This window comes from Zingiber officinale, chromosome 1A (genome assembly GCF_018446385.1).
Source record: "Zingiber officinale cultivar Zhangliang chromosome 1A, Zo_v1.1, whole genome shotgun sequence".
NCBI classification, from domain to species: Eukaryota; Viridiplantae; Streptophyta; class Magnoliopsida; order Zingiberales; family Zingiberaceae; genus Zingiber; species Zingiber officinale.
This window is the reverse complement of record NC_055987.1, coordinates 11,662,466-11,676,877: the sequence shown is the minus strand read 5'-3', so window position 1 is coordinate 11,676,877 and position 14,412 is coordinate 11,662,466. Positions and strand designations below refer to the sequence as shown.

General features: G+C 41.2%; 1 protein-coding gene across 1 annotated transcript; it reads right to left on the bottom strand.

The window, feature by feature from the left end:
- Positions 1 to 4,861: 4,861 nt before the first annotated feature.
- Positions 4,862 to 14,230, bottom strand: LOC122018981 (E3 ubiquitin-protein ligase WAV3-like). Its single transcript, XM_042576487.1, has 2 exons — positions 13,590 to 14,230; positions 4,862 to 7,052 (listed from the first exon to the last, which is right to left on the bottom strand). Exons 1-2 carry the CDS (start codon positions 13,854 to 13,856, stop codon positions 5,142 to 5,144), a joined length of 2,178 nt encoding a protein of 725 aa, XP_042432421.1. The 5' UTR covers positions 13,857 to 14,230; the 3' UTR covers positions 4,862 to 5,141.
- Between the last annotated feature and the right edge of the window lie 182 nt (positions 14,231 to 14,412).

Below are 14,412 nucleotides of genomic sequence, written 5' to 3'. Positions count from 1 at the left end.
AGAGATTTATACCCACCACATACCCACCTTCTTACCCATCCAATGGGGCCGGCCAAGCTAGCTTGGAACCCAAGCTAGGGCTGGCCAAGACCAAGTGGATGAGCCAAGTTGGTGGCCGACCAAAGCTTGGGTCCCAAGCTTAGGTGGCCGGCCACTAAAATATTAAAAAGGATTTTTATTAAAATTATTTCTTATGTGGATATCATGGTTTTAAAAGAGAGTTTAAAAATTAAAAAATTCCTTTTATAGCTTTCTACAAAAGATTAAGAGAAGAGATTAATCTCTTTCCTTATTTGTAGATTAAAAGGATGATTTTAATTTTTGGTAAAAACTTTCCTTATTTATAAATCATCTACATGTTTAAAAGAGAGTTTAAAATTTGAAATCTTTCCTTATTTGTTGATTAAAAAGGTGGATTTTAAATTTTAAAGAAAATTTTCCTTTTTAACCATGTTCATGATTTAAAGAAAGTTTAAAATTAATAATTCTCTTTTATTAGTTTCTACAAAAGATTGAGAAAAGATTTGATATCTTTCCTTATTTGTAGATTAAAAGAGATTTTAATTTTTAGAGATAACTTTCTTTTTATCCACATGTTTAAAAGAAAGATTTTAATTTATTAAATTTCCTTTTTATAAACCAATCATGAAGGGATTAAATTATTGAAGAAATTTTATAAATTTCTGGAGATAAATTAGGAAGTTTTAATTAATTAAAACTCTCCTTGTTTGTAGCTTTGGTGTGGCCGGCCATGTAAATTGAGAAAAGGAAAATTGTTTTAATTAAATAAATTTTTCCTTTTCATGGCAAAAGAATTAAGGAAGTTTTTAATTAAATTTCCTTATTTGCCAAGACCAAGGATTATAAAAGAGGGGGTAGAGAAGGCTTCATGGTGATCAACCTCTATTATTTCTCTCCCTCTTTTCCTTGGTGTTGTGGCCGGCCAACCTCTCTTCCTCTCTTCCTCTTGGTGGTGGCCGAACCTTCTCTATTGGCTTGGAGCTCTTGTGGTGGTCGGATACTACTTGGAGAAGAAGAAGAAGAAGGAGAGAAAGCTTGTATCCCTTGGAGCTTGATTGGTGTTTTGTTCTTCGTCCTTGGTGAAGCTTCTTTGTGTTGGCCGAACCTAGCTAGGAGGAGAAGAAGGTGCTTGGTGGTTTCTCATCTCGGAAGATCGTTGCCCACACAACGTCCGAGGTTAGAAGAGGAATACGGTAGAAGATCAAGAGGTCTTTCTAAAAGGTATAACTAGTAATTTTTCTTTCCGCATCATGCTAGTTATTTATGGAAATAATACCAAATACAAGAGGCTTACGATTCTAGTATTTCGAATATGTTTTTCGAAGTTGTGTTCTTTTGTTTTATTTTTCCTTGTGATTTGATTGTTCTTTTCAGTTAACCTAAAGTTATTTTAGGAAATTAAATATTAGATTTCTATAAAAGGTTTTGTCTAGTCGGTGGTGGTTGCTCCCATATCCAAGAAGGCCATGTGCCTCGCCACGTCAGTACTGGGAACCAATTATGGAAATTAATATTTAATGGAATTAATAACTTAAGGTGATTTGGGTCGAACGTGTTAAGTTCCGCAGGAGATCCAAGTCAAAACCTAAAAGAACAAATAGATTAAGTTTTGGATCAAACGTGTTAAGTTCCGCAGGCGATCCAAAATTTAATTTAAAAGAACACATGGTAGCTAGGAAAAGGTTCAGACATTTGTACAAAATTTTTGTATAGTGGAACCTCTAGGCTTTCCGAGTAGCAACCAACACAATTAATGCCTCCATACCGCGCATGCTTCAACTTAATGAAAAGGATTTGCGTGATTTTCGAGAAGATTTAGACAAGCAAACATCCACGTTGAGCGCCAAGACATCCAAAACGAAGAGCCGAGTGGCTTAATTTGGCATAAAGGCCGAACGGCTCAAGGGATATTATAAGCGACGGTAAGGCGACGACCGCCCGCTCGGACACATAGTCCAGTCAGTCGGACTCACTGCCTCCTTCTACTAGACTTGAAGGGGAGGCAAGTGATCCGACGGTAAGAATGGGGGACCCACTTCCTGAAGGGTCCCAGCCTGAGGACGGATGGAGGGCTGACTAAGCGGGTAATGGCCGCGTCAAGCAGTTGAGTAGGTCCGAGCGGAGCCAGAGATAACCTAGCCATAGGCTTGGGTTTCCGACGCCAAGGCGGAGGACTGAATGGCCGAGCGGGTGTCTGCCCGGCTGGAACCGAAGGGCCGAGCTGGTGGTCCGTTCGGCCAGGATAAGGGCGAGGATACAAAGGTTAGCTGAGCGGCTTATTCGTTCAGCTCGGGATATGGGATTTCAGCAAAGGTATGTCTGATGATTATACCGTACACAAGATTTCACGATAGAGGGTCTTGCCGTCACATCATGGAGAGGTCGATACATTAGCAGTATGGCCTTATGGATGCCCTTCTGACAGACCCATACCTGGGCATGGTCGAAAGCAGGTGATTGCTTTGATTGGCGTGCCTAGGCTCCTTCGAGAGGTCTATATAAGATCTCCATTTCTTCACCGGAGGTACGCTAGTCTTCATCCTGCAGCCACTTTCTTCATCTATTCCCTCGCCTGACTTGAGCGTCGGAGGGCCGTCGCCGGGACACCCCCCCGGCTCGGTTTTGTTGCAGGTTCGCCGGAGCACTCGAGGATCCAGCAGGGAGCGCCACATCCCCAGCGTTCGTTGAGGGGGATACTGTACAGCCTAAAGAGGACGACCAACCCGCTCAGTAGCCTAAAGGAATTCGGCACAAGTTGGCCGAGCGGGATGCGGAAATAATTACAAACTTCCAAAATAAATGGATGGGTAGGAAATCTAAGGCCACCCTGGAATTGGTCCAAAAAAAACAAATGGTACCGATCGGCGGGTTATGGGGCCGGTCGGTCGGGTCGGCTACAACTATTTCATGGTCGTCCGGGATCCCGTACGTCCGAACAAGACGCCGAGCGCCCTCCTCGTCAAATTTACTCTCCATGGTCATATACCAGGGACCATGAACATCAACAGCGGGTACGGAAGTGCTCGCCATGACTAAAGTACCAAGAAAAGGAAAGAAGGAAGCCGAGAGAAACTCGGAAACGGAGGACAGATAAAAGTTCGCAAGCAAAGGGACGAAAGGAGTTCCCCGCGAAAGGGAAAGGCCGAACGAAAGGAAGGGAGAAGCTTACTGATGGAAGATGAACGGAGAGGATCACCAGAAAGCCGAAAACCATCAAGAGGCAAGAACTAGGACAGCCAGAACGATGCAGCCGTGGGCACCTTCGACGGAGGACGCGCAATTAAACAGAGAATGCAGCGTAAGGGCGAAGACGAAGGCTTTATGCGAACGAGGCTGGTCGGCCTCGTCCGTCGGATGCAGGTCACGAGAGACGAGGTCATCATCTAACCGTCCATTTCAAAACAATCGGCGTCCCATCGTACGGATCATCACCGCCACGCGAGAAGAGCCACGTGGCGCTCTGTCACCAGGCGCAATTAATGCGCCCATACCGCGCATGCTTCGACTTAATGAAAAGGATTTGCGTGATTTTCGAGAAGATTTAGACAAGCAAACATCCACGTTGAGCGCCAAGACATCCAAAACGAAGAGCCGAGCGGCTGAATTTGGCATAAAGGCCGAACGGCTCAAGGGATATTATAAGCGACGGTAAGGCGACGACCGCCCGCTCGGACACATAGTCCAGTCAGTCGGACTAGACTAGGGGAGGCAAGTGATCCGGCGGTAAGAATGGGGGACCCACTTCCTGAAGGGTCCCAGCCTGAGGACGGATGGAGGGCTGACCAAGTGGGTAATGGTCGCGTCAAGCAGTTGAGCAGGTCCGAGCGGAGCCAGAGATAACCTAGCCATAGGCTGGGGTTTCCGACGCCAAGGCGGGAGGACTGAATGGCCGAGCGGGTGTCTGCCCGGCTGGAACCGAAGGGCCGAGCGGGTGGTCCGTTCGGCCAGGATAAGGGCGAGGATACAAAGGTTAGCCAAGCAGCCTATTCGTTCGGCTCGGGATATGGGATGTCAGCAAAGGCATGTCTGATGATTATACCGTACACAAGATTTCACGATAGAGGGTCTTGCCGTCACATCATGGAGAGGTCGATACAGTAGCAGTATGGCCTTATGGATGCCCTTCTGACAGACCCATACCTGGGCATGGTCGAAAGCAGGTGATTGCTTTGATTGGCGTGCCTAGGCTCCTTCGAGAGGTCTATATAAGGTCTCCATTTCTTCACCGGAGGTACGCTAGTCTTCATCCTGCAGCCACTTTCTTCATCTATTCCCTCGCCTGACTTGAGCGTCGGAGGGCCGTCGCCGGGACACCCCCCCCCGGCTCGGTTTTGTTGCAGGTTCGTCGGAGTACTCGAGGATCCAGCAGGGAGCGCCACATCCCCAGCGTTCGTTGACCCTGATTCAGACAGGATCACTACTATTGAAAACAATAATTAGAGGGGCAAAATAAGTATTAGAACTTGATTTAGTAATTTTAAAATTTTAGTATGTAATTTTAGAACATGTAGTTTGCCGTTTTATAAATGACTGTGATAGTTCTTTTTTGAAAAAAATAATACGTGAAAATAAATTTATGAATTGCAGCCACTAAATTAAATAAGTAAAGGTTTTAAGAATCGTTTAAGACGAACTTGAGCAAAAATTTCAAATGATACCACACGCATGGAATTTCCATGTTAATCTCCCACCTTAGGATCTTCTATAAGGTCTCACAAAATAATCACCTTATCAATTAAGAATTTATAATCACATGAATCATCATCCAAGTAGAAGATTTGAAGCATTCGCAGATTTCATAGTAAACATCATACAAATCCCTCAAATATAACCACATTCGAATTCTCCTGGGGGGCATAATACAATCAAACCATCCATCATCCTCATAAAGGATACCTTTCTCCTTTATGTACATTACCCAAATCAATGCTGAAAAAAGAGAAGAAAAAAAGGAATTAATCTAGTACTTTACCCAACTCTCCATTGTATCCAACCACCAGAGGCAGAATTAATATCCCTTATCCAATCTACTAATGAATTCAGCAGCACCTCCTATAAAACAATTTTTAGCTTCTTTTTACCTCCAGCAAATGGTACCTCCTCGATCAGCTTGGCCATCACTAAGAAGCGAAGGACCTTGTAGCCTTGACGGGCGGCACACGACGCCGAGATGGAGGGCTCATTGTTTGCGAACGATGCAACATGTCGACCATCGACGGTGTCTGATATGAATGGACAAGACTGGTAGTATTGGTGGAGTCACCGCGTGCAGTTGCTCTTTGCCATGAATGCGAGCTCAGCCCCGAGAGCACATAGGCACGGCCCGAGGCCTCGTACCTCTGCCGGCTTGCCATCCTCTCTTGCATCTCCCTCAGTTCGGCATCCAGTGACATGCACAGTGGTTCCTTCAACTTCGCTGCCGGTGACTCAGACAGTATTCTTCGACGTTCTTCGAGTATTGAAACTGCAGTAGACAGGGCACCTCGCTCGGCAGCAGCCCTGGCATTTGACATTGCTTCTGCAGCCTGGATCCGATTCTTCTCGCGGTCAACCTCGATTGAGGGAGTCTGAGACAGGACAACTTTGGGTCTCTGAACCCTCACTTCTAGAGCCTCCAGATGAACAATGCCTTTCGAAAGTGGGTCTGTGTAGCTACAGGTTATCTTAAGCAATACAGTATCCTCTCCGGCAGATGGGACATTTATAGAAACTAGAAAGTCCCTCTCTTCATCAGCATAGAGGTCGCCCACATAAATAAATCCGGCACGAGCGTTATCGAACAACTGGTTCCTATAGCTTCCTGATTTGATGGGAGCTAGATGAACTCCAGGATGCACGCACTCGATCCCCAAGCGCATCTCTTGCAGTACCACACTCAGAATCCCACCAATGCATTGAGCAAAAGCATCCTGAATTACTATTTCTGATTCTATAAAGGAAAATGTCCCGCCAGAGGTTTCTGCAATGGCATGCATGGCGGTAGAATCATGGTCATTCCCAAAACCAAAGGTATGCACTGGTATTGCCGTTCCATTAAGAATAGAGGATGGCACAAGTGAATTGTAGTTCAATTGTGAGCGCTCATGAGCTCCACCAAAAGTTGCTCCAGCATTTGAGGAAAAAGTGTAAGTGTCCTGACCATCGGAAAGAAGTATAATGCTGCACACTGGATTCTTTGCTTTCCGCTCCTCGATCACTTTGGCCCCCTTCCTGAGCCCATCTGCGATGTTTGTCCCACCAATGGCCACCAGAGAATTGACAGCCTGCAAAGCTTGTTGCCGGCCGGAGTCGGACATTCGACGCAAATGGAAGAGTCTGTGAGCAGTTGATGCGAAGGCAACAACGGAGAGACGATCAGAAGGCCCAAGGTTTTGAATCAAGAAACACATGGCACGCTTGAGAAGCGCCAACTTTGTGCCCGCCATGCTTCCACTGACATCTAGCACCGTGACCAGGTCAACAGGGACACGAGAATGTTGTGGCATTGTAGAACTTGATACAAGATTCTGATATGAAATCGCTTGTGAGGTTGAACGAGGAGCCTTTAAATGGACCAGGACAGAAAAATCCACTAAAGAAGCTGACTGTGGAATCGTAGAAAACTCGGGATATGTCTTTATTTCCACTGTGTTAAGGTAACCTTGGCGGGAATCTTCAGTGGCTTCAGATTGCAAATTTAGAGGCTCATCATCATTAAAGACGTCCGGTTCAGAACCACGAAAGAAGGAAGGAAACCGCTGGCGCTGCCTATTTGTAGAATCTACACGAGGAAACTGCCGCACAATGGTCATATGATTATCTTGAGGCCAGTTGACTGGGTTTACTCTGGTTCTTCCACGAGGGTGGTCAGAAGATAATGGACCTTGAAATGGAATTTCCTTCCAAGTGGCTTTGCAAAGAGGGCATACAAGGTTTCCATGGTTGACGTTTGAGGTAATGCAATGAAAGTGAAACATGTGGGAGCACTCAGCTGTGAAGAGCGCATGACCACGCCCAGTTTTCATGGATCCAAGACAAATAGCACATGTTCTCTGAAGTAAAAACGTTACATTGTCAAAAAAAAGGTTGAAGAAGTGGGCATTAAAAAAAGGTTGTGTATGAAGAATGATTTGAATGTCAAGATTCAAAGACGGATGTTATTAATTTGCAATATTCAGAAAAAAAGGCTATGTTTGCCCGATCTTATGTTATTAATTTGCAATATAATTAAATTTAATTTCTAATAGTTTATAGAGTTAAAGGTTGTATGGCAAAGGAAGGGATCTCAATTAAACAATGCCAACAAACCAATCAAACAAGATCTAAAGAATGACAAGCCACATGGTATTCGTTGAAGATAGAGCAGATTCAGATAACTGCATGTCTCCAAGAAAAATAGAATGTAAGTTAATTACTTGGATGCTACCCAACTATCTACTACTAGATTTTAATAGATACATACTTTTTGGTTATAATTTAGCCACCAATCACTCACTGGTGTTCCAATGTTCCATCTAAATTTAGGGCTGGTCAAGAGACTCAAGACTCAAGTTGAACCCTAAATTTTGAAAACAAGATTGTATGAACTCATTTGATTATATAGCTCTATAATTGGAAGACTTGAATTGATTTAGAAGGTGATCCCGGATAGGCTCGACTGATAAGGAGAGGGTTGACTACAAGAATAGTTAACTTCTTTAGATGGCTCGACCGCTAGGGAGAGAGTAGAGCGAATCTTTTGTAGGCTTTGGGTCATTCACGACTTGCTGGTGATCGGCTGTAAATATTAGGTAGATTGTAGAAAAGAGGGGACCAAATAGTCTATAATAATATTAAAAGATTTAATTGAATTAAACATTGACAATGATACAATCTTATATAAAGCTTCATGGAGTTGTGTGAGATGATAAGATCTGATCCATGTAACTATCTGAAATAGTAGACAAAACACAGTGATAATTGTCGAACTTCGAATTATAGTTTCACTTTTAAGCGGGGGTGTAACTGACTAAATAATTACTAATTAAAAACTAATGGAGCATAATGTTAGTCATTCAAAAGATGCATACTCCAGGCTAGCATATTGTGCCTTCAAAATCATAATAGCCTCCTGAATTTGGTCATGTGTCAGGTCAAGTAAAATGAATCCAAATATTGGCCTAATATTTTGATAAAAATTCAAACATGTCAGCTTCAGGTTAGGTCAAATTGAATTTCAGATTTCACAGGATTTCTTGAGTTTAGATCAGGTTGGTTTGGTATTTTTGTAAAGAATTCAAAAGTACATGTCAGATTCAGCTTGGGATGAGTTGAATTTCAGATTTGTGGAAATTCTTGAGTTTGAATCAAGTTGAAGGTTTCTAAAGATTTTTTCTGTTAAAGCACAGGTGTTTAGAAAAGAACAGACTTTTTTTTTCCTTCCGTAGATGGCTTAGCCAATTTCTAAAGGCTAACTGTGAGAACATCTCAAGCAAATTAACTTACAAACTTTTACTTCCATCCAAAAGAAATAAACTTATGATGCAAGAGGATCCGAAGATTTTATCATTTTTTACTTTTTAGAGTTATTTTCCTCTTTTATATTGTTGGATTTTGAGTCCGTTTAGAGCTTTTAAGATTGTAAGTCTGTTAAGAATTTTTCATTTCGGTTAGAATTTCTTTTCTTTCTTTGTATCTTATGATTTTAGGTCTATATAAGTGTCTTGTTAGTTGATGTTAGAAAGAAGTTTTTTTTGTTTAATAATATTTTGTGTTGTTTATTTTACTATTTCCTGATATTCCTATGCGGAATTAACAAGTTGTAGAAAATTGCTTTCGGTATTCATGTACGAATCAATGAATTCAATAGCCCGCAAGATAATCATTATCTCGCCCGACGCCAGTTTGTATCAAAGTTTTTTGGATCCCATGGGTGGTTGTCATGGTCATGACGCAGGTTCCAACTAACGAAACCTTGCACCATAATTGTAGTACCCAAGATGAGATACTTGAAGATTTACAGAGACAAGTCGCAAAATTATCCCAATGTCTAGCTGCGCAAGATCTTAAAGGTCATAAATTCCCTTATCTTAATTCGAATTCCACTTTTGAAAACTCCTATCGCAATTGTGAAAGTCGTGGTTGAGAGGAACAATATGGAGATATTGGGTTTCTAGTTGATCTTCTTGAGTTTTCTGGTGAGCTACGGACTGAGGAATTTGTTGATTGGTTTAACGAAGTGGAGAGGATTTTTGATTATGAGGAACTACTCGATCGTGTGAAAATAAATATGGTTGCCATCAAATTCAAGGGCCGAGCATTGGTGTGGTGGGAGCAGTTGCGACGCTCACAAGATAGACAGGGCAAAGTCAAGATCATCGATTGAGAGATTATGAAGAAAAAGATGAAAAGTCACTTTCTTCTCGTTTGATACACTCAATCTCTATCTCAGCGACTTCGTACTTTAAGACAGAATGCAGGTTTTCAACGTGCCATAGTTAGTGAAAAGTCACAAAATCGAAAGTCGATGATTAGGGGTGATAAAAACCGTTGGCCAACTTACCTTCAAGATCCACGTTCTATGCAACAGTCACTACATGACAATAATTTGTTGTTGAAGAAGACGTGGAAGATGAGACCGAGGTGACTAATGATCTAGTTTATGATGATGAAGAAGTGGATGAAGTTATCGATAAAGCTGGCGACGGCGTGTTGCAGGCTTCAAACACTGAGAATTCCCTCGATAGAGGCACCATTGGCAGAAAACATCTTCTAGGTTTGAATTCTATTCAAAATGATGAGAAAGAGGAGACTCCGGATGGTGGATTAGTTGAGGATGCAATGCATGTCATATTGGAGGACAGTGCGGAGAAGAAGTTTCTTAAAGATGAGGAAGAATCTAAACATGTGATTTTCAACCTACGAATACAAAGGAGTTCACGGAGGCTCTAGCTGCTCGGCTGATGTCAGCATGATTGGACAATATGAGAAGAATTTAACAGATTTGTCTCTAACTAACTTCAAGAATGCGAGAAGAAGGGATTTTGGGTTATGGGCAATACTTGTGGGTTACAGAAGTTAAGATCGATCACCGTTAACCATTGCAACAAACTCACATAGGCTTGCAAGTTATAGCAAAAGGTTCACCTTTTCTGAAGCAGATCTTTGTCCGCAAATCATGTGACCAATCTAATGTTGGTTTAGCTTCTTTTACTGAAAAAACAAGGGCACTTGAGAATTTGCATATTGAGGAACGGTGAATCTAAATGGTTAGAATCTGGCAGCTAAAAAATTAATTAGGTATTATTAATGATATTTACACATAACAAATTACTAATTAGCCCTAAATTAAATTACTGGTTATTTCCGCCTTTTACTTTCTTGCAGAACTTGAAACAAGCTGGAAAATTTATTGGGAATTGTTAATAGCATTTGCCCATAAAAAATTAATAATTAGCTATTAATTATCCTACTCTTTTTTTGATGGTGACTTTAACTAGTTTAGATAGTTGAAAATCATAACACCAATTCTATTTTTCTTTTTCTCTATTAAAAATTATGGAGACCGAAAACTTCAGAAATAGAGATTCTTTGATAGAAATTTTTGATTCTGATGACAAAAGTTTGTTCAAGGAAATTTCAGAACATGAACACCAATACAACTCAGACGAAGTCGACAGTACTCAGATTGTGGAAGGATTCTCGAATAATTTAAATGTTGATGTTGGATCTTTACCAGATATGATATTTGATAGTATTGATAGTATGTTCTTAGTTTATCAAGAACATGCCTGACTCAAAGGCTTTAGCTTTGCAAAGAGAGCAACTCACAAGGTTAGTGGAGAAGATAAGTATGCAGTGATTATTTGTGATAGGGGTAGAAAATGATGGTTTGAAATTTCTTCAAAGAGAATAGATTGCCCATCTAGAATTAACGCAATCAAGCAAGTAAATGGGTGTTGGGTGGTTTCAAAAATATGCATAAACCACAACCATGATCTCAATCCTGAAATGTTAATTTTAATGCCAAGACATAGGTCTTTGTAAGTGAACATGAAGAGACAGTTAGAGGCTAACGACAAGTTCAAGCTGATCTTTCCAACAAATAGATGACATACATGCCACGTTTGGAAAGCAATTGACAGAAATCATGGATTTCTTAAAGAACCCTCCTGGTAATGTCAAAAAGGGGGAAAGCAGCTCAAGAAGACCATCTCCTCCTCCAAGTCAATCTGGAGGAAGAGGACCAACTCAATCTGGAGGAAGAGGACCAAGCCACTCATCGTTTCATCCATATAGAAGATAGCCAATTATGTATTAATTGAATGTTATGCTTTATGCCAGTTCAATATTTATTCAGTTCAGTTTATAAAAATCTTCTTGCTTAAATTTTGACAACACCAAAAAAGGGGAAAATTGTTAAAAAAAAATAATTCATAGTTTTGGTGATGATCGAACTGAAACAAGAACTCATTTGGAGTTAAGAATCAAACTGATCTGATCCTTCAAGAAAACCATACAGATAATTTGATGATTGATTTGTAGCCAGACTATCTTTAGATTATATATTAATAAAGGGTTTAATCATGCCATCTTGGAAATGCAATTAATCATTAATATATAGAGAGAGATAATTTTAAAAAATTAAATATCAAAATAGGTGGAAAAGGATATAATTGATTCATAAAATATGATATTACTTGGACAACCTTAATAATGATCCTAAAAATTATAAAAAAGTTCATGCTAGCAGCCATATTCTAGCTATTTAGAACTGTCCATTGAGGAATGCCAGTAGTTAACTCTTATGGGTGTCATTGGTGCTCTTACACGCAACCCAGAGTTGAAGTCACTATCTCTAACGAGAGGCTTAGGTATTAAAGATATAGATTTTGCTCCAGCCCAACTGCCATCATGTAAGTCACTTGAGTCCTTGACCATTGAAAACTATCCTGGTGTCATGATTGCTAGCTTACAAGCGGTTGGGAAAATATGTCAGGTTATAGAAAGTCGACTTTAGTTGTCAAGCTGCAGTCATAGATGCTTCGCTTATTCCACTGATCCAGAGCTCTGAAATAGGTATTGTGGGAGGTCAGATCTCCTAGTTCATTAAAAAAGTGGATCAGGAGATGGATCACTTGTTATTAAAGTTGGATCCTAGTCGTGATCCGACTGTAATTGATTGCAATTTCTCTCTGGGTTCACCGCCCCCCTAGGTTGTAGTTTGGGTCGGGACAGGTGGCCGGAGACCGCCCCTCCAGGCAACCTGGCCACTTGTCCACCGCCGATGGCCTCTAGCCATCCGCCCCAACCCACACAATAACTTAGGGGGACAATAAACTTAGGGAGGGATCGCAACCAATTGCGATCAGATCGTGACCGCAATTACAAGTGGTCCATCCTTTGATCCATTTTTTTTTTGGACTAGAGGATTTGGTCTCGTATTATGGAGGTCAATTTAAGTGGTTGCGTTAATGTCTTTGATGCCCTGGTCAATATATTGGTTAAGGCACATGGAAGCACTCTCAGGATGCATAATCTTGATGGTTGCAAAAAAACCACTGATAGAAACATCATACTTTCAATTGACTCTAACTTATCAATAGAAGTGCAGCGGATGCTAAGTAGATTTTACTAATTTAGTGTTAGAAAATCTTCCTCCTCGGTTACCACCTAATACTATTCTAAATTCGAGGATGAATTCTTTTTCAACCTGGAGCGACTAATGTAAGATGATCAAAAGATTTTATCTTTTTTTAAGTTATTTTCTCTTTTATATTTTAATATTTAGAGATTTTAGGATGATAAGTTTGTTAAGAATTTTCCATTTTTGTTAGAATTTCTATTGTTTATCTGAAACTTAGGATTTTGGATTTATATAATCATCTTGTTAGTTAATGTTAGAAAGAGTTTTTTTGTTTGTTTAATAATATGTTCGATATTGTTATTTATTTTTTTATTTTTTAGTATTCCTCTATTAAAATGGTAGATGATTACTTCAACTAAGATAAATTAGTTACTTGAGCAAGACGGTTTCATTCTCTTAGAAAATATATGCAAAAAATTATAAGGCACAGGAAGCAACCAAAAACAAAAGACTAGTCCTTTCGAGGCTTGTGAAAGCACCAGCACATCAATAAAGAGAAAACAGAGACGGTAGGGTTTCCCTTTTTGATTGGGCAAACTAAATTGGTCCTCAATTAAAAAGAAAAGAAAGATCGATAAAAGCAAACGCCAAAAGAGTATTCCACCTTCGTAGTCAATGTTTGAAAGTGCCTTGTAAAGAATTTAAAAATAAAAAGAAAGACGGCGAGCAAATTCGTATAGGAATTGGGTAAAGGATAAAATATGTTAATAATATAATTTTTGAACGAGATAAATAATGAACGACTATTAATTTTTAAAATAATAATTAACACATAAAAGAAATATTTAAGTCGAACTTTGAATCCTAAATCGATGACAATAATTCATCACTAGACCTTTCTGAGAGGACGGTAAAGGGCAAAATATGATTCGCCATTGAATGGGAAAAAAACAGAACAATTTTATCCTCGCACCGAAAAAAAATCTACAGTAGAGAGACAAAGAAAGGAGTCGAGAAATCGTACCTTGGACGATCTGCTGCCGGATTTAGGTATTCGAAGGCCGTCGGAGGATGGCGTAGGCGTCGACGTCGTCCGCGATATGATCTGCGACGCGTTCATCGACGACCGCGGCGAAGATGACGCAGTCGCCGCGGCGACGGAGGCCCTCCGCCCCTCGGCGGACGCACCGCGGCGAACCATGTCGCCCTCCTCGTCGCCCATTGGCCTGGGGACGTGAACGCAGAGGTTCAAACCCAGCGTCCTCTTCGCGTTTCTCCACGCGCTTCCCATCCTGCCCCCCTTCTCCTCTTCCTCACTCTCCTCCCTCGACAATTCCTTTCAGATCCACCACGCAGAAGAAAAGAAAATCCCGCCTTTTGTACCTCCCAGAGCAGGATCCGATCTCGGAAGAAGATTCCAAAATACTCTTAAGTATTCGTCGACTTTTTCGCGTAGCATAGTCTTATACTAGGGTTGGTAGGGGAGGCGCGGAAGCAATGGGGGTGGAGGCGGCGCCGACGGCGGCGGTGTGGGCCGGGTCAGCGATAGGAGCGGGTAAGAGAGGATGAGTTGGAGTCTCCTTCGGTGGCAGCTGCCATTGCAGACAAATTTTGACCTCGAAGGAGAAAAGGAGGAGAAATTATCCCAGCGGACGTGTTGAGGAGGGAAACGGAGGGAGGAGAAGAAATAAAATATATAAAAGGAACCCGCTGAGAGTGGTTTTGACTTTTGGGAATTTGACCTCCATTAAATTTAAACATGTGCCTTTTTTAAATCGTTTCTCATGCGAACACCAAAATTATACCCTAACGACCGAACCTTCTTAATTTTGGAGGCATATATGAGT

What these genes read in the sequence shown, in the direction of transcription:
- LOC122018981 (XM_042576487.1), bottom strand. Translation starts at nt 13,856, where the DNA reads ATGGGAAGCGCGTGGAGAAACGCGAAGAGGACGCTGGGTTTGAACCTC. An exon ending in CCGGCAGCAGATCGTCCAAG is followed by an intron (nt 7,053 to 13,589) that starts GTACGATTTCTC and finishes TTTTTACTTCAG; the next exon opens with AGAACATGTGCTATTTGTCT.